At 52.2% G+C, this 17,354-nt stretch overlaps 1 protein-coding gene across 1 annotated transcript; it reads right to left on the reverse strand.

The window, feature by feature from the left end:
* Positions 1-1,091: 1,091 nt before the first annotated feature.
* Cpt1c (carnitine palmitoyltransferase 1C) lies at positions 1,092-16,872 on the reverse strand. The gene is made up of 19 exons (XM_059253436.1): positions 16,528-16,872; positions 16,161-16,316; positions 15,471-15,610; positions 12,472-12,643; positions 11,861-11,962; positions 11,645-11,782; positions 8,519-8,596; positions 8,236-8,343; positions 8,071-8,155; positions 6,460-6,655; positions 6,174-6,356; positions 5,402-5,507; positions 4,488-4,604; positions 3,816-3,980; positions 3,096-3,230; positions 2,343-2,495; positions 1,803-1,916; positions 1,598-1,690; positions 1,092-1,400 (listed from the first exon to the last, which is right to left on the reverse strand). The coding sequence occupies exons 2-19, from the start codon at positions 16,299-16,301 to the stop codon at positions 1,218-1,220; spliced, it is 2,409 nt and encodes an 802-aa protein (XP_059109419.1). The 5' UTR covers positions 16,302-16,316; positions 16,528-16,872; the 3' UTR covers positions 1,092-1,217.
* Positions 16,873-17,354: the final 482 nt, after the last annotated feature.

The following is a 17,354-nucleotide window of genomic DNA, read 5'->3' on the forward strand; positions in this document are numbered from 1 at the left end:
CACGGTGCACACAATACACACGCAAACACTGATACAGACAATATTTTTAAAAAATTTTAAAAAGAGAGGGCTGGGCGGTGGAGGTGCATGCCTTTAATCCCAGCACAGCCAAGGCTACACAGAGAAACCTTGTCTCGAAAAAAATGAGAGAGAGAGAGAGAGAGAGAGAGAGAGAGAGAGAGAGAGAGAGAGAGAGAGAGAGAGGAGAGAGGAGAGAGGAGAGAGAGGAGAGAGAGAGAAAAGGGAACCAGGAACGGAAAGGACAAAGAAGAGGAGGAGGAGGAGGAGGAGGAGGAGGAGGAAGGGAGAGGAGATGGAGGAGCAGAAGAGGAGGAGGTAATTACCCTGACAACAGGCCTGTGAGTTTTGTTGGCCCTCAGTCCCTCAGGTCTTAGGGAGAGTCCCTCACCCCGTTTTGCAAAGGAGGTTGATAAAATGACCCACCAATCCCAGAGGCATCTGGTTAAGAGTATAGCCCTGTTACTGTTTCTGGTTTTGTTTCCTTTGTTTTGAGACAGGGTTTCTCTGTGTAGCTTTGGCTGTCCTGTGTAGACCAGGCTGGCCTCAAAGAACTCAGAGATCCTCCTGCCTCTGCTTCCAGGGCGCTGGAATTAAAGGTGTGACACCCCCCCCCCCATGAGACTGGGCCTTGCTATGTAGCTCAGGTTAGCCTAACTGACTTGATTTTCAATAATGGGACACAGTGACATGTATCTCCTATCCCAGCATCTGGGAGGCAGACACAGGGGGATCAAGAGTTCAAGATCACCCTCTGCTACACAGTAAGTTCCAGAGCAGCCTGCCCTGACTACATAATACCCTGTCTCAAGCCTTTCTCCTCATAGAAAAAGAGCTGCTGTTGAGACCTTCATTTGAAGATGGTCTATCGGGCCTTTGGTATTCAATAGCAGGGACTGGACTCAGTGGGAAGAGCTGACTGGGCAGGTCTGGCCAGGCAGTCTGGAGTGGAGCCTGCTCAGGAGGTGGTGTGGGCTATGGTTAAGGTGAGGACAATGGGAATCCAAGTTGGGGTAGAAGGGGTGCCCCATCCTCCCCCACGCCACCGACACCCTGCACAAGAGCACAGTGAATGCCAACCCAACTCAGGTATCTTTATTACCAGGTGGGTGTGGGGATCCCCAGTACCCAACTGTGCCAGCCTAGCTCTGGGAACGGCGCACTCCTTCCTGAGGGAGACCAGCTCCCTGCTGAGGAGCTCAAAAGTTGGTGGAGGTTGTGGGGACCTTGGGCTCCACAGTCTTTCTGGAGAGAAAGCCACGTCTATAGCCCGAGTTCTCCCCAAGGCCCCTGAACTGGCACTTGAGATGCTGCCCGGCCTGGAACAGGGAGGCTACATCGAGCAGTGCGTCCTCAATGTGCTGGCCCAGCCGGTGCGAGTCCTGTGGAGAGGCAGACAAGGAACTGGGGGACTGGGAGATCCGAGGAGGACGCTAAAATGTGGACCACGGAGTCCTGGAGAGAAAGCTGGGGCCTAGACCCCTGTATCTGATGGAGGAGGCTAGACCAGGGACCCCAGGGTCTGAACGGCTCCATCCCAGATTTTGGGGGGTGAGGAAGGCACTCAAGTTCATCTCACTGTTTTTGTGCTGGATTTCTTGCTGGAGATGTGGAAGGTGATCATGTTGTCCCCCATGAAGATGTAGGAGATACCATAACCGTGGTCGTTGGCCTGGAGTAGGGAGAGTGAGGCAAGCCTGTAGCCCAGCCCCTCCTGCACACCTACAGGGCACAAACCCCACCCCCTCCCTGGCTGCCCAGCGGCTGGGCCACAGTCCACTCACAGGCCCAAATCCACCTCCAGAGGAAACGTAATCTGGATAATTGTGGACATCAAACAGGTGCATCTGCTGTACGGGGATCTGGCTGGTGGACAGCGGCCACTGCTGTGACTGGACCTGAGGGTAACCAGCGATCACATGAGCAGAAAAGACTCCCTTCACTCCACCGCAAGCCAGACCTCCTCCTATGGCAACTCCTCCAGTCGGTGGCTGTCCTCCGACAACCCCTTCCTCCGTAACCATGCCCCGTCTCCCTGACCCCACCTTCCATCCTTTTCTACGGTGTTCCTCCTCCTCCTCCCTTCCTTTATGGTGCTAGGGACTGACCCCAGGACCTCTAGCTTGCTAGGCAGGGACTCTACCACTGAGCCATGCCCCAGCACCTCAGTGGGGGGTTCTGGACTGGTGCTCTGACCCCACTCCACCCTCAGCCCCTCCGGCAAGGCTGCCTCCACCCACTCTTCCACATTTGTCTTCCACATCACTCTCCTTGCTCTTAGCTGCTCCCTCCTCCCGCCATTTCCACTTCTCCTTCCTCCTGACCTGGGTCAGGAAGGGCGACTGCACATGGAGCAATCGAGACGTGATGTAGAGTGCGAAGAGGTGGCGGTCAATCCCCTGCCCACTCATCGCTGCCTTCAGTAGAGCCTGGTGCTTGTCCACGGCCACCCGGAACAGGGCAAGGCACTGTTGGTCCTAGGTCCCCCGGGGCAGTAGGAGGTCAAGGGAAGACAGGACGTGGGCTTACTATGTGACCTAGATTACGCTGGGCCTCAAGCCAACTTCCAAGATGCCTACAAGGCAGGGCTATCTACCCTGCTTTACAGAGAGGAAGTGGGCTCAGAGAGTGGAAGTGACTTATACAGGGTCACACAGCCACATATAATGGCACGTGCCTGATTTTAGGAGCTTTAAGCTCTCTAGTGAGCCGCAGTATCTCACGGGTAAGGGAGCTGGCTTTGGAACAGGTGGAGGGAGGCAAGTGGGAAGCTGTTTAGAGTAGAGGCTATAAGCAACGTGAGGCATGGTGTAGATGGAGGTCATGGTCACATGGCTTCACAGCGGCTAGAGTGAGGAGCGCAAGAGAGTGGAACCAGAGTTCTCTGCAAAGCGCTCCCCAGTACCGCGTGTCTCCCCCACTAAAGCCTGTCTGTCGCTAGTCTCTCATGCAGGGCTTTCTGGAGCCTCTGGCCGGAGCAGATTAGTCCCTTATTGTGAATGCCCCTCGCAGAGCCTGGCCACAAGTATGTGCAAATGTGAACACAAATGACCGCGACCTCAGGAGGCCACACTCACTGTCTTCTCCTTGTCTTCCATGGCTCTCACAAAGTGACAGGCCTCTCTAGTACAAGACCTCACCGTCTCCGTCCTGCCTTCCAGGAACAGTCGGCTCATGGCTGACTCATAAGTCAGGCAGAACTGACCCCTGTCCTGGGGAAAAGGAGAAGAACCTGTCAGCTGGCCTCAGGATGTCTAAACAGCTTTAATCCACCTTTGTCCTGACCTCCAACCATCCTCCTTCTATATATGTAGAGGAGTCAAGATGGCGGACCTACAACAAGATGGCTGACCCCCAAATATGGCTGACCTACAACAAGATGGCAGACCTACAACAAGATGGCAGATCCTAAATATGGCTGACCTACAACAAGATGGCAGATCCTAAATATGGCTGACCCACACAGGATGAATGATCCAGAATAAGATGGCTGATTCACAATGAGACGATCAGCCTACAACAAATGACTGACCTACTGGACTTGGTGGTGCACACCTTTAATTCTAGCACTTGGAAGGCAGAGGCAGGTGGATCTCTGTGAGTTTGAGGCCAGCGAGTGATACACTGTAAGACCCTGCCCCCTGCCCCCCTCAAAAGGTTGATCCAAAACACAATGAATGACACATAAGATGGATTAACAGATGACCCACAATGACAAAAACAAGAGACACGAGATGTGGCTGGAGAGGCAGGTGTTGAAGGCTCAGAGGGAGCAGGCACTGTGGGTATCCACTGACCCGGAAGTGGGCCAGCTGCAGGACCAGCTGGATGAAACTGTCTGAAGAGACATGACAACATTTGATGAAGCTCTTGCCGAAGTGGGAAAAGGGGAAGACGTGGCAGTCGACGTTACCAGACAAGGTCTTGGCTCCCCTCAGGGCCAGTGAGATGGACGGATGGATCTGCCAGAGAAGGAGGCGGGAGAAGGGACTCCTGTGAGACTCAGGGCAGAGGTAGAGCTGGCATAGGTTTGGAAGGGAAGATGGAGATGTGGTCAGGTGGGGCGGGACAGTAAAGAAGGGGGGTTAAGACAGGGCAAGGGTGCCAGTGATGGAGTGGGCGCAACTGGGATGCAGGCACGGCTGAGATGCCCCGAGCTGGACTAGGTCTGAAGGGACCAGGCATGCTGCTGGGTTTGGAGTCTGAAGTTCAGGTAGGGCTATGGCTGTTGGGACAGCCCCACCTGGAAGAGCAGGTGTGGGGACCAGAGGCAGGGGTGGGGCTGGGATTAAAGATGGGATGGGTGGTGGGGACACAGTTAAAGTTTTGGGGTGAAATTGGGTTGGGGATAGTGTGGGACTCAAGGCGGTGGGTGTGTTTAGTGTGATATGAAAGCTGGGACAGGAAGGTGTGAATGAATTCAGGGTGAAGGCGAGGGGCGGAGAGGGGAGATCAGAGCCCAGCCTCACCTGTTCTGGAAGGTCCCACTGAAGGCGCTGGGGCTGTGGCAGAGCGGGGTCAGGTTGCCCCTTACAGTGGCCATCTGCTGCATATCCCAACTGGAAGCATTCTGTGGCCAGCGTAAACTGTGGATGAAATTGTCAGTTATCCCCCTCTGGCACAGAGACAGAGCTGAAGCAGGGCCCAGTGTGGCACAGTGAAGGCTTGTGGAACCCAGCGGTGTGGGATGTTTGAAGTTTGCACTGACGAGCATCTGTCAACCTTCTGGGCTCACGTTTCTACCTCTCTCAGCTGCCTTATAAAGACGGGGGATCAGCGGACCCACTTTCTGTTTCATTTTGAAACAGGGTCTGATGTAGCCGAGGCTGGCCTGGAATTTATCGTGTAGCTGAGGATGATCCTAAACTTCTGGTCCTCCTGCCTCCCCCTCGTCTGTGCTGGAATGGCAGGCAACACCATCACAGCCATCTTGAGTGCAGATGGGGGTGGGATCCAGGGCTTCAGGAGCAGCTGGCCAGCTGAGCCCAAAGCCAGCTTTACTTCATTTTGCAGCAAGGTCTCACCCTGTAGCCCAGACTGGCCTCAGATGAAAAAGCCTCCTGCTTTTCAAGTGTTTGGATTACGGATGTGTGCTACAACATCCTGTGAGTGTGTGTATGTGTGTGTGTCTGTCTTTGCATGTGCACAGGGAGGAGTGTGTGTCGCAGGCTCTAGGGTCACAGTCACTGTGCCTTCTTGTTGTGTGACCCTGGAAATTCACTTCCCTTCTCGGAGCCCCAGTGACCCAGTATCCCAGGCAGGCCATCACGGCAGACCCACTTCTTTGCTGGGCGTTCCTCTGCCTGTCTCTGAGCCTGTACGTCTCTTTTCTATGGTCTTCAGGGTTAGTCTTTGGACAGGGTGCCCAGCCTGAGGAACGCACCTCCCACATATGTCCTGAGACAGGGCAGTCAGCCCAGGAGTGTTCCACGCTGAGACCCAGCTTCCCATTGGAGAAGACGATGAGGGTGAAGGATTTGTCAAACCAGCTGCAGAAGAAGTGTGGATGGTCATCAAGAGCCAGGGCAGAGGAGAAGGTGGGCCCCTGAGGGACTTCTGGTGTGTGGGTGCACTCCAGGGTGAGGATGGGGCAGGGGAACCAGCAGGGCCAGGGGGCCTCTAGGAGTGATTCCAGACAGTCTCCACATGAACATAAAATTTAGGAAATTGCTTTTTTTGCTTTGTTTTCTAGGAAGTCAGCTCTATTTGAGGCATTGGAGGTGCTAGGAACAGAGCCCCTAGAAGTCCAACGGTAAGGTAAGAGTTAACTAAGCTATGCTATACTCAGGCTATGGTACACAATACAGCTGGTGACAGGAATGAGGTACATCTATGTTTACTGACACAAAATGAGCCATCAAGACATAGAGTCTGGGGTCTTAATCTGGGCAGTGGTGCTGCATGCCTTTAATCCCAGCACTCAGGAGGCAGAGGCAGGTGGATCTCCATGAGTTCAAGGACAGCCCAGTCTACAGAGCTAGTTCCAGGACAGCTATACAAAGAAACCCTTTCTCAAAAAAACCAAAACCAAACAAAGTCTCCTTGTTCTACTAAACTGAGTTTGGGGTTGCTGAGGTGTAGAGTCTGGCTGTCTCTTGTGGAGGGGCCCTAGGTCTCCGCTGGAGTGTGGGTGGTTGGCAGAGGGACAGACTTACCGGTCATGGCCTCGGCCAGCCAGCAGAGCATGGGCATAGGCATCCAGGGAAGCTGCAGGGTCCTCCCTGGTCAGTCCCGCGGGCTCAGAATCCAGGGACACAAAGAAGGCGGCCCCTTCCACAGCCTCCAGGGCAGTGGCAGCATGGGTCTTCACCGACTCCCGAACCTGGGCCCACATACTCCTGTCCAAGTGGGATGGGCCTGAGCCCAGCTGGCCCTCGCCCTGCCCAGCCTGCTCCCTGGAGCCCAATGCATCCCTTGTAACCTCAGGCCACCGGCCCTTACCTGGGAGCAGCGGTCAGAGCTGCTAGATGTTCTTCAAGGGGACAGGCTGGGGAGGGGTCATCCAGGATCTCCTGGAACTGCTGCTCTAGGGCCCGTGGGGACAGCAGGCCATTGGAAGAGTGGGTCCCTACACGGAAGAATCGGCCCCGGTGGAAGACAGCCACGTGCCGGCTGTCCTGGAGGTGATGGAGGTAGTCTAGAGGAGTATGGGCAGAACATGAAGGTGGGAAGAAGCTACGTCCTAAGAACCACCCCACTTACTAATCATGCTCTCTGCTCCTTGGGCTATGCTTTTGTTTGTTATTTTTGACAGTTGTATAGTATTCCATAGCCTGAGTATAACCCAGGTTGGTTTCAAATTTGATATGTAGCAGAGGATAATTCCTAACTCTTGATCCTCCTGCCTCCACCTTCCTAGTGCTGGGGTGACAGATGTATGCCACCACACCTCATTTATTTGGTGTTTGGAATGGAACCAAGGGCCTCCTGCATGCTAGGCAAGAAGTCTGCTAAGGGGCTGGAGGATGGCTCGGGTTGAAAATACCTTCTGTGTTTCCAGAGGACCCAGGTGAATTCCCAGGACCCAGATAGCTGCTCACAACCATCTGTAACTCCAGTCCCATATCTGATGCCTTCTTCTGGTCTCAACAGGCACTGGACACGCACGGTGCACATACATATATGCACGTACAGCACTCATACACATAAAATCAAATACAATTAAAGAAAAAGAGGTCCGGGGTGGAGACGGCTCAGAGGTTAAGAGCACCTGTTGTTCTTCCAGAGGACCCGGGTTCAATTCCCGGCACCCACATGGCGGCTCACAGCCATCTGTAACTCCAGTTCCAGGGACCTGACACCTTCAGACCTCTAGAGGCACTAGGCACGCAGGTGGGATACACACGCAGGCAAAACCCTCACACCCATAAAAGAAAGGCAATAAGGAAACTGAAATTTAAGGAAAAGAAAGAAAGAAAAACAAAAGAGGTCCAGCTGGAGCCAACTCAGGAGGCAGAGGCCGGCAGATCTCTGAGTTTGAGGCCAGCCTGGTCTACAGAGTGAGATCCCAGACAGCCGGGGCTACACAGAGAAACCCTGTCTCAAAAACCAAATAACAACAAAAAAGATCACGAGTTTGAGAAGGCACAGGTGGAGGACGTGGGAGGGTTGGAAGGAGGAGAGTGAAGGAGCAACGATGTAATTTTTTTGTTTTTGTTTTTGTTTTTCGAGACAGGGTTTCTCTGTGTAGCTTTGTGCCTTTCCTGGAACTCACTTTGTAGACCAGGCTGGCCTTGAACTCACAGAGATCTGCCTGCCTCTGCCTCCCGATAATTCTTTCATTTTTAAAAACTGAAAAAAAATTAAAAATTAAAAACTTTACTGAGAGATTTTCCGGCTCGTCCCACATGAAGCTGTTTTTAAACTGATGCCACCCTAGGTCAGTTTATTCCGTTTTACACTTGAAGAAAGTTCAGAGAGGACAAGATTTGCCTGAGATCACACAGAAAGCCTAACAACCAGCACAGAGACCCTCCCAGCTGGCTAACGTCTCGTTCTTAGCCGAGGCCACTGTCGCAGGAAGGGATGGGGACTGGTGGGGATTCTCCTCACCTTTTTCCATCCCTGGAACCCGTGTAGTGTTGAATATCCTCTCGAACTGGGCGGAACACAAGGGTCGCATCCCCATCAGCAACGTCTGCAGGAGGCCAAGGGCTCCTGAGCTGGGCCCTGTGTGGTTCCCTGCACCTCCGTCCCCAATCCAAGGATCCGCCTTACCGGTGGGATCTCCTGCTGGTTCAGAAGGTGGCGGTACAGGAGGAGGGCGTGGACAGCGTTGCCTGCGCGGGCGGCCTGCAGCGGTGTGGGGGTGACATACAGGAAATCCTGCTTGGTGGCAAAGGGGAGGGACACAAATTGAGACCATGCTTGTCACTGACAGGGGCCCTGACCTCCAAATCAGATGGGATGGTGGGCTCCAGACAGCAGTCTGGACTTAAATCGTATCACGGGTCATCAAGGCCACAAGGCCCCTGCCCTCAGTGCTGTGCTCCCTCCTCACCATCATGTAGTAGGTGCTGTTAACCATCAGTGAGTCCCGGGAGCGCAGGTACACAAACTCTTCCCACCAGTCACTCACCTGGGAGGAGAAGTGGAGATGTTCAGCTGGGGTGGCTGAGACCTTGTGGGGGAGGGATGGTGTCACCAGGGAGCCCCCAGACTGCCCTGTGTTACATGGGCAGAAAGGATCTCAGTGGAGAAACTGGTTATGATTGGCAACTAGCAATAACCTGTATGTCCATAGATGAAGAAGGATTAGTTAATTAGAGAGCACTGTGTAAGCACTGAGCAGCACAAGGCAACTGGGAGTACAACTCAGTTAGCAAGTGCTTGCCCTGCACGCATCCGAACCTGAGTTAGAGCCTCGCTTGGGTCACACTCGTAATCTCAGTGCTGGGGAAGAAGAGGCACTGCTGGGTCTGCTAGCCAGACAGCCTAGCCCAGTCAGCAGGCTTCACATCTCAGAGACAGGTGACGTTTTAAAACCCAAGACGGAGCTGGGGAGCTGCCTCGCACGTAAGAGCACTTGCTGCTCTCGTAGAGGACCTGGGTTTGGTTCCCAGCACCCACCTGGTAGCTCCCAACTGCAGAGAACTCTAGCTCCAGGGGATCTGCCACCCTTTTCAGACCTCTGAAGGTACTGCATGTATGTAACACACCCACAGACACAAACATGCACACACTCATACACATAAAAACAAAAAATTAGCCAGGCGTGGTAACGCACACCTTTAGTCCCAGAACTCAGCAGACAGAGGCAGGTGGATCTCTGAGTTCAAGACCAGCCTGGTCTACAGAGTGAGTTCCAAGACAACCAGGGTTGTTACACAGAGAAACCCTGTCTTGAAAAACAAACAAAAAACCCACAATGGTGTGGTGCCCTGAGGAGTGACACCTGAGATAGACCCGTGGTCTGCACACTCATGCACACACACACATTTGTATATTTGTACATACAAACATGCATGCACACTTGCATATACACATACAGGCACACACACACACACACACACACACACACACACACGACACATGAAATAGTAAGTACACGTTTATTGACACAAAATGAGCATCAAGACAATTTCAAGGGCTGGGGATGCCTCACTTGGTGCAGTGCCTGCCTTCCACAGATCAGGCGTGGTCCTGCCTCACACACACTAGGTAAGTAAGCACTCTACCAACTGAGTCATAGCCCAAACCGTCCTGTATATACTTCTTAAAACTTTTTAGATTTATTTATATGTTTGAGTGTTTTGCCTGCATATATGTCTGTGTACTACATGATGCAGCACCCTCAGAGGTCAGAAAAGGGTACCAGATCCTCCGGAACTGGAATTACAGAGACTTCTGAGTCACCATATAAGTGCTGGGACCTGAACCCAGGTCCTCTGTAAGAGCAACAAATACCCTTAATGGTTGAGCCATCTCTCCAGCACCCTACATATACTTTTTTTTTAATTAACTTTTTTTTTTTTTTAAAGATTTATTTATTTATTATGTATACAGCATGTATGATTGCAGGCCAGAAGAGGGCATCAGATCTCATTACAGATGGTTGTGAGCCACCATGTGGTTGCTGGGAGTTGAACTCAGGACCTCTGGAAGAGCAGTCAGTGCTCTTAACCTCTGAGCCATCTCTCCAGCCCTAATTAACTTTTTTTAAAAAAAAGTTATTTATTCATTATGTATACAGTGTTCTGCCTGCATGTATGCTTGCATGCCAGAAGAGGGCACCAGATCTCATTCTACATGGTTATGAGCCCTAGATTCTGCTCTTTAAAAGTATATATAAGGGGGCTGAAGAGATGGCTTAGAGGTTAAGGGCACTGGCTGCTCTTCCAGAGGTCCTGAGTTCAATTCCCAGCAACGACATGGCGGTTCACAACCACCTGTAATGAGATCTGGTGCCCTCTTCTGGCCTGCAGGCAGAACACTGTATATGTAATAAATAAATAAATCTTAAAGGAAAAAAAAAAAGCAGAATCTAGCCTAAGAGCATGAAGAAAAAAGGAAAAAGGTAGTAAGTAAACACTAAGGTCTGGCTTTCTGCAAGCCCTGCACACTGAGGCCTTTGGATGACCCTCACTCCCAATGTGGCTCTGTCCCCAGACACTCTTTCTTGGCTTCGAACTCACAGATATTCCTCCTGCCTGTCTCCCTAGTGTTGAGATTAAGAGCATGTGCTACCAGGACCAGTCAAACCCAATGCTTGGACTACCTAAGTGTCTGTGACTGTCCCTTCAGCTTCCTCTCCAACCTTCAAGCTCCAGGCCTTCGCATACCCTGTCTTCCTGTTGCAAATCTTCCCGGGGCTCCTTGGTACATTCCTGAGAAAACCTATCATTCTAGGCCCCTCATCTTTGCATCCTCATATTCCAACCAAGCTGCTTTCCACACGCGCTGACGTTCGCCTGTTCCATTTCCCCTAAGTCCTGCTACCCACGGGACAGGTTCCGTTCCCGTCAGGCTCTCTGCCCACCTCTGACATATTTACAGCCCGCCTTTCTACTTCCGCCACCACCTCACATGCACTTTACCTGTCGCCTGCCTCCAGTTTCCTACAGAAGGCAAGGCTGGCATTCCTTATTCGTGTGACTCATTCTGTGCCTCAGTTTCCCAAGGAGCTTAACTCAAAGTGCAGGTGCAGCCAAGGGCCTGGCTCCCAAACTAGCTAACCACCCATCTAGGAAGCTGTCCGGGATCTGGAAATGCTGGACAGGTTAATGTTGGAATTCTGGTCCTAACACAAGTCGTGGGACTCAGCGGCTCTTGAAGTAATTCCAATATTCGGGACATGTGGTCCAGGTCTCAGCACTCAGGAGGCAGAGGCAGGAGGATCTCTGAGTTCGATGCCAGCCTGGTCTACAGCGCGAGTTCCAGGGCAGCCAGGGCTACACAGAGAAACCCTGACTCCTGGGGGTGGGGGTGGGGGTGTTTGAGTGCAGAGCCGGGGCTTAGGGGCTGGCATAGGGGCGGAGCTACTGAGCAAGGGCTGGGGCTTACTGAAGCTGCTTTATCCCGCAAATCCAGGACTGGGGCAGGCCAATCATTTGGATAGGCCAATCGTGGCAGGGCATGGCTAGGGCAGGCCAGCCACCAGAGGACCGGGCTGGGCCCCCAAACTCACGTAGTTGGAAGCACACCAGGACTTGAGGCGCAGATAGAGCTGCAGCCGTGGCGCCTGCAGCCTCAGGAAGTCGCTCGCCAGAGCCGCAGCACGGTCGAAAGCATCGTCTCCAAGCACCGGGCGCACCGACTCCAGGTACTGCATGCAGAGGTGGAGCGGAGGGCGTGTCAGGGCCTGTCGCCTGCCCGGGACCGCCCCACCCCGGGACACGCCCACCTTGCGTACGGACTCCTGCGCCGTGGGCACTGGCTGCCGCGGGAGCGCACGTTGGAAGCTGAACAGCCTTGGGTGCCTCCCGGAGAAGATTCGGACCAGTGCCTGCGGGACAGAGGAAAGGACCGAAGGAGGGGGGAGGAGGGAGGACGAAGATGATGTGGGGCGAGGGAGGAAGGAGATGAAGGGGGAAGGATGGAAGAGAGAGATGGTGCGGCAGAGACGAAGTTGATGGAGACAGGGAGAATCGAGAGGATGGAGAAGAAGGAGGATAAGATTATGAACGGGGAGGGAAAGGGAGGATAGAGATAATGAAGGGAGAGAGGTAGAGACGGAGTGAAGAACAGGTTGAGAGGGCGGAGGTGATGAGAGAGGGGGAGATAATGAGGGTAAAAGAGAATGGCATGAGAAGGAGACGATTGGGAAACAAAGACCCAGAGAGAGAGACTCAGAGAGAGACAGATCTACAGAGAGAGAAGAGCAGAGACCCAAAGACAAAGATGGACAGAGGCCCAGGGATGGGGGTGGGGGAGAGAGACAGGCGTGGTGGTGGACAGAGACCCAGACAGGGGGACAGCAGCGTGTATTCTGGGAGTCTAGGTCCTCTTCCATACCAGCCAGGTCTTCGTGGGTGAGGACATGGTGCCAGGAGGTTCCAGAAGCCAGCCATGGTGGGACAGGAGCAGCCTCAGAGCCACATGCAGTGTAAAGATCAGGGCTCCCCACAAACATGAGGCAAAGAGTGCTGCTGCCAGGAGCCCCTGGAGCTGATAGTGTTGTCCGCCCCTGGGAGAGAGAAAAGTAAAGGCGCCTGAAGCTGTGCAGTGGACTGCAGCTGCGGGACGGGGTTGGGTACAGTCCCGTTTGACAGACATGTTTACTCCATAAAGTGGGCGTGTCCCTCTCTGCCCATGACCGCCCTTATGAAGGCACCAAGCTTCTAAAAGTCACTTTCCTGGGATCAGGAATACACCATGGTAGAGGGCTTGCCTTGCCTAGCATGCAAATGTCCTGGGTTCAATGCATAAGCTGGGTGTGGTGGCACAACCTTAAAGTCCCGCACTGAAGAAGCCGGAGGATGAGTTAAAGTCCATCCCTGGCTACTTAGTGAAGTCCAGAACAGCCTAGTCTACATGAGACCCTGCCACAAAGAAATAAATACATAAATAAAGTCACTTTTCACAGAAATTCATAATGTGGGAATATTGTAATCTAGCACTTAGGAGGCTGAAGCAGAAGGATTTCTGGGAGTTTCAGGCCAGATAGAGCTAAATAGAATAATTGATACCCCATTTTATTTTATTTTTTGGTTTTGTTTTGTTTTTCAAGGCAGGGTTTCTCTGTGTAACAGTCCTGGAACTCACTTTGTAGACCAGGCTGGCCCTGAACTCACAGAGATCCCTGGGATTAAAGGAATGCCCAGCCCAAGTGCCACACCCCTTTAATCCCAGCACTCGGGAGGTAGAGGCAGGTGGATCTCTGTGAGTTTGATGCCAGGTTGATCTACATAGTGAGTTCCAGGACAGCCAGAGCTACACAGGAAATGTCTTGAAAAACAAAACAAAGAAGAATATGGGCAGGTCACTGTGCCCTCCATAGGATTCCCTTTACGGCTGGAATACCAGGGATGGACCCTCTCGAGATGAATCATGAATATGCCCTTTCTAGTAGTTTCTATGTCTAATATGGGCTCTGCCTTGTCTAGAAAGTCTGCACCTTTTCCCAAGGAAGACTGACCCACCTCTAAGAACCCAGCACACGGGCTGGAGAGATGGCTCAGCGGTTAAGAGCACTGCCTGTTCTTCCAGAGGTCCTGAGTTCAATTCCCAGCAACCACATGGTGGCTCACTACCATCCATAATGAAATCTGGCACCCTCTTCTGGCCTGCAGGTGTATATGCAGACAGAACACTGTATACATAATAAATAAAAATAAAAAAAAAAAAAAAAAAAAAAAGAACCCAGCACACTTCCTCCTATTTGGTTTCCAGGTGTTTCCTAAAGAAGTTGATAATGGGGCTGGAGAGATGGCTCAGAGGTTAAGAGCACTGGCTGCTCTACCAGAGGTCCTGAGTTCAATTCCCAGCAACCACATGCTGGCTCACAACCATCTGTAATAAGAGCTGATGCCCTCTTCTGGCTTGCAGGGATACCCGCAGGCAGAACACTGTATACGCAATAAATAAATAAATAAATAAATGAATAAATAAATAAATCAAAAAAAAAAAAAAAAAAAAAAAGAAGTTGATAATGTTTGTTTTGAGATGGGATCTTGGTTTGTATTCCAGGACTCGACCTCACGAATCCCTGCCTGGGCCTCCCAAATACTGTAATTATAGACATGTACTTGGCTGTTGACATTTTCTTTTCTTTTTTTGTTTTGTTTTGTTGGTTTTTGAGACTGGATCTTCCTATGTACTCCTGGCTTTCCTGGAATTCTCTATGTAGACCAGGCTGTCCTCGAACTCACAGCTATCTGCTTGCCTCTGCCTCCCAAGTGTTGGAATTAAAGGCGTGAGCCACCTTGCCTGGCCCCCGATAACGTTTCAGGACTGACCCTGTGATAAGTGACAGTAAGCCTGAAGTGGTGGCACTCTCAGGTCTTGGGAGGCAGAGGCAGGCAGACCTTTGTGAGTTGGAGGCCAGCCTGGTCTACATATCAAGTTCCAGGTCAGCTAGGACTACATAGAGCAACCCTGTCTCAACAACAACAAACAAACAATGGGCTGGGAAGACGGTTTGCTGGTTGAGAACACTTGCAGAAGACACAGGTTAGGTCCCCAGCTCACAACCGTTTGACTCAGTCGGGGGTCCAATACCTTCTAGCCTCCTCTGGCACTGCATACATGTGGTACACAGACATACATGCAGTCTAACACACACACAAGTAAGCTGTTTAAGAGTCTCAGCACAGGGCTGGAGAGATGGCTCAGAGGTTAAGAGCACTGCCTGTTCTTCTAGAGGCCCTGAGTTCAATTCCCAGCACCCATATGGTGGCTCACAACCATCTGTAATGAGATCTGGTGCCCTCTTCTGGTGTGAAGGCATACATGCAGGCAGAACACTGTATACATAATAAATAAATAAATCTTAAGAAAAAAAAAAAAAAAGAGTCTCAGCACAGCTGGGAGGTGGTGGCACATGCCTTTAATCCCAGCACTTGAGAGGCAGAGGCAGGAGGATCTGTTCAAGGCCAGCCTGGGCTACAGAAAGAGTTCCAGAACAGCCTCAACATAGAGAGAGGTCTCTGCATAGAGAAGCCCTGTCTCAAAAATCCAAACTAGATAAATAAAGATATGAAATGAAAGAGGAGCCCTCCTTTTTTTGGCTATACCTCAATTAACAGACATCAAGTAAGCTCCAGTAATTACATTTCTTTTTTTATTTGTTTGGTTTTTTGTTTTCTGAGAGGTTTCTCTGTGTAACAGCCCTGTCTGTCCTGGAACTCGCTCTGTAGACCAGGCTGGCCTAGTCACAGAGATCCGCCTGCCTCTGCCTCCCTGGGTGCTGGGATTAAAGGTGTGCACCACCAATCCTGGCTCCCAGAAATTCTATTTCTTTGACAGGCAAAGCACATAGAGTTTCTTGATGGGGTGAAGAGGGAGGTCCTCACCAGTCTGGAAGCAACTCTTTTATCTTATCCATCAGTCCCAGGGAAGGATCCAGCTGGAGGAACCACGCAAGCTGGATCGCACTGAAGAGGAAGAGCCAGCTGAAGGGGCTTGCAGGGACCGCACCGGTGAGAAAGTCATTCTGTGGGGAGCAAAGGACACCATCAGTCCCATGTTCCCTCTGAGGACATGTTCTGTATCACTCTCAGTGGGCAGAGCTCAGGATCCCTTTATTAAATGTATCAGTAAGGAGCTGGGGGCGCGGTTCAGTGGTAGAGCCTCTTCCTAGAATCCACCACAGGGAGCTGGGGCGTTGGTGGTAGAGCACTTCCTTGGAATCCACCAGTGAGGGACTGAGGGCATCATTCAAGCTGGCCTAGATTGTTCAAGACCCTGGGTTCTGACCCTCAGCACCAATCCATCAATAAACACCAAAATAAGGAGACTTGAGTTCTAGAAGTTGCTGGGGGAGAAGTTGTATGGGAAGGGTAGCAGGGGTGGGTGAAGTGAGTCAAGAGCTGAGCAGGGGCGGCCAGTGGATGGGACAGAGCATCCCAGATGAAGGCATAGACAAACAGCTAACAGTGGCCTGGGACTGGACAACCAGATCTTCCTAAGTGGGCTTCAGGCAACCCGGAAGCAGTTACCTGGATCACCAGAACAAAAACCAGTCAGTCAGTAGCCCTCCTCACCCAGACACGCCAGAGATGCCTTTTCCAGGAGCGCAGGCCGGAGAGGTAAATCTCCTGCCACACCGGGGAGCTGAGCTCTACTTCTGCCCCATCGGAGCTCAGTGAAGACAGCAAGCTGGAGGCCTGGTGTGCCTCAGCCATGTTCCCTGGGATTCCCTAGGAGGAAGATGGAGAGTCATTCTCCAGGACCTCCAAGCCTCCTCCTTCAGACCCAGGGGTGCAGACTTTGGGAATCGGGGGGGGGGGGGGTCCTGGCCCCTAGAAGTCTGGACCCCAGCTCTCCCTCATCCCCAGCGGTTCAGACCCAGCCCCCACCTCTGGGACTCTATCCCTTCCTCCTACAGCAGTACCACAAGACTCAACTCACTCTGCCTAAGCGCCTGAGGGGTGTTGCAGTTCACAGTTGGAGAGTTAGAGTGCTTGGAGGCAGGACTTCGTTCAGCTGGGGATCTCTGTGAATGGAGAGCGGCTGGAGAGCAAGCTGCCTTGCTGAGAATTCAGTGCTCATTATTTGGGATGGGGGAGGGAAACTGATCCAGGATTAGTTGTGGGGCTTCAATTAAAACACACCAGGTTTTAGTTCTTTTAAAAATGCACTTGTTTTTAGACCCATAGAGAAATGAACATCTGCCGACGGTGGCACTATTCATTTCCCATTGCAAGGCAGAGGCATGAGGGCTCCCTTCCACCATGGGGTCTGGAGAAGGATGGAAGAGGAAGCACCCTACCGCGCATGCTCCGCAGCGAGGGATGCTGGTGAGTGAAAGGGAGTCCAGGACAAACGATGCAAAGCCCCATTCACCAACCCCAATGCAAGGCCCATAGCCCCTCCTGTGCCCGGCCCGGTACTTACGCTGTTCAGGGGTCCGCAGCTGTGGTTCCTGGGGTCAATTCCATGGACACCTCCTTCCCCCCAGGTTCCCTTGTATACATATCCAGGCCCAGTGTAATGAGTCCACAATCTGACTAACCGTCTTCGGCTGTCACTCCTCACCTTAAAGCCCAGATCCACCTCGCGTGCGCCTAACTGGGGTTCAGGTTCTGGGTTTTATCCCCGCCCACTGATTCCTCCGCGTTCTGTCCCTGCCCCTTTCCAATCCCTCCGCGTTCTCTCCCCGCCCCCTTGGAGTCCTAGCGTCCAATCCCCTCACCCCAAGCCCGGTGTCTCCGTTTTTTTTTTGTCTGCTAAAGGAC

The sequence above is a fragment of the Peromyscus eremicus genome, chromosome 1 (genome assembly GCF_949786415.1).
Source record: "Peromyscus eremicus chromosome 1, PerEre_H2_v1, whole genome shotgun sequence".
Taxonomy (NCBI): domain Eukaryota; kingdom Metazoa; phylum Chordata; class Mammalia; order Rodentia; family Cricetidae; genus Peromyscus; species Peromyscus eremicus.

Excerpts from the sequence above, each read along its gene's own strand:
- Cpt1c (XM_059253436.1), bottom strand. The coding sequence starts at position 16,301 with ATGGCTGAGGCACACCAGGCCTCCAGCTTGCTGTCTTCACTGAGCTCC. Across the intron at positions 11,783-11,860 it reads CGCAGGAGTCCGTACGCAAG|TACCTGGAGTCGGTGCGCCC; the intron begins GTGGGCGTGTCC and ends CTCTGCATGCAG. Across the intron at positions 4,605-5,401 it reads TCTCAGGACATATGTGGGAG|TTTACGCTGGCCACAGAATG; the intron begins GTGCGTTCCTCA and ends TTTCATCCACAG.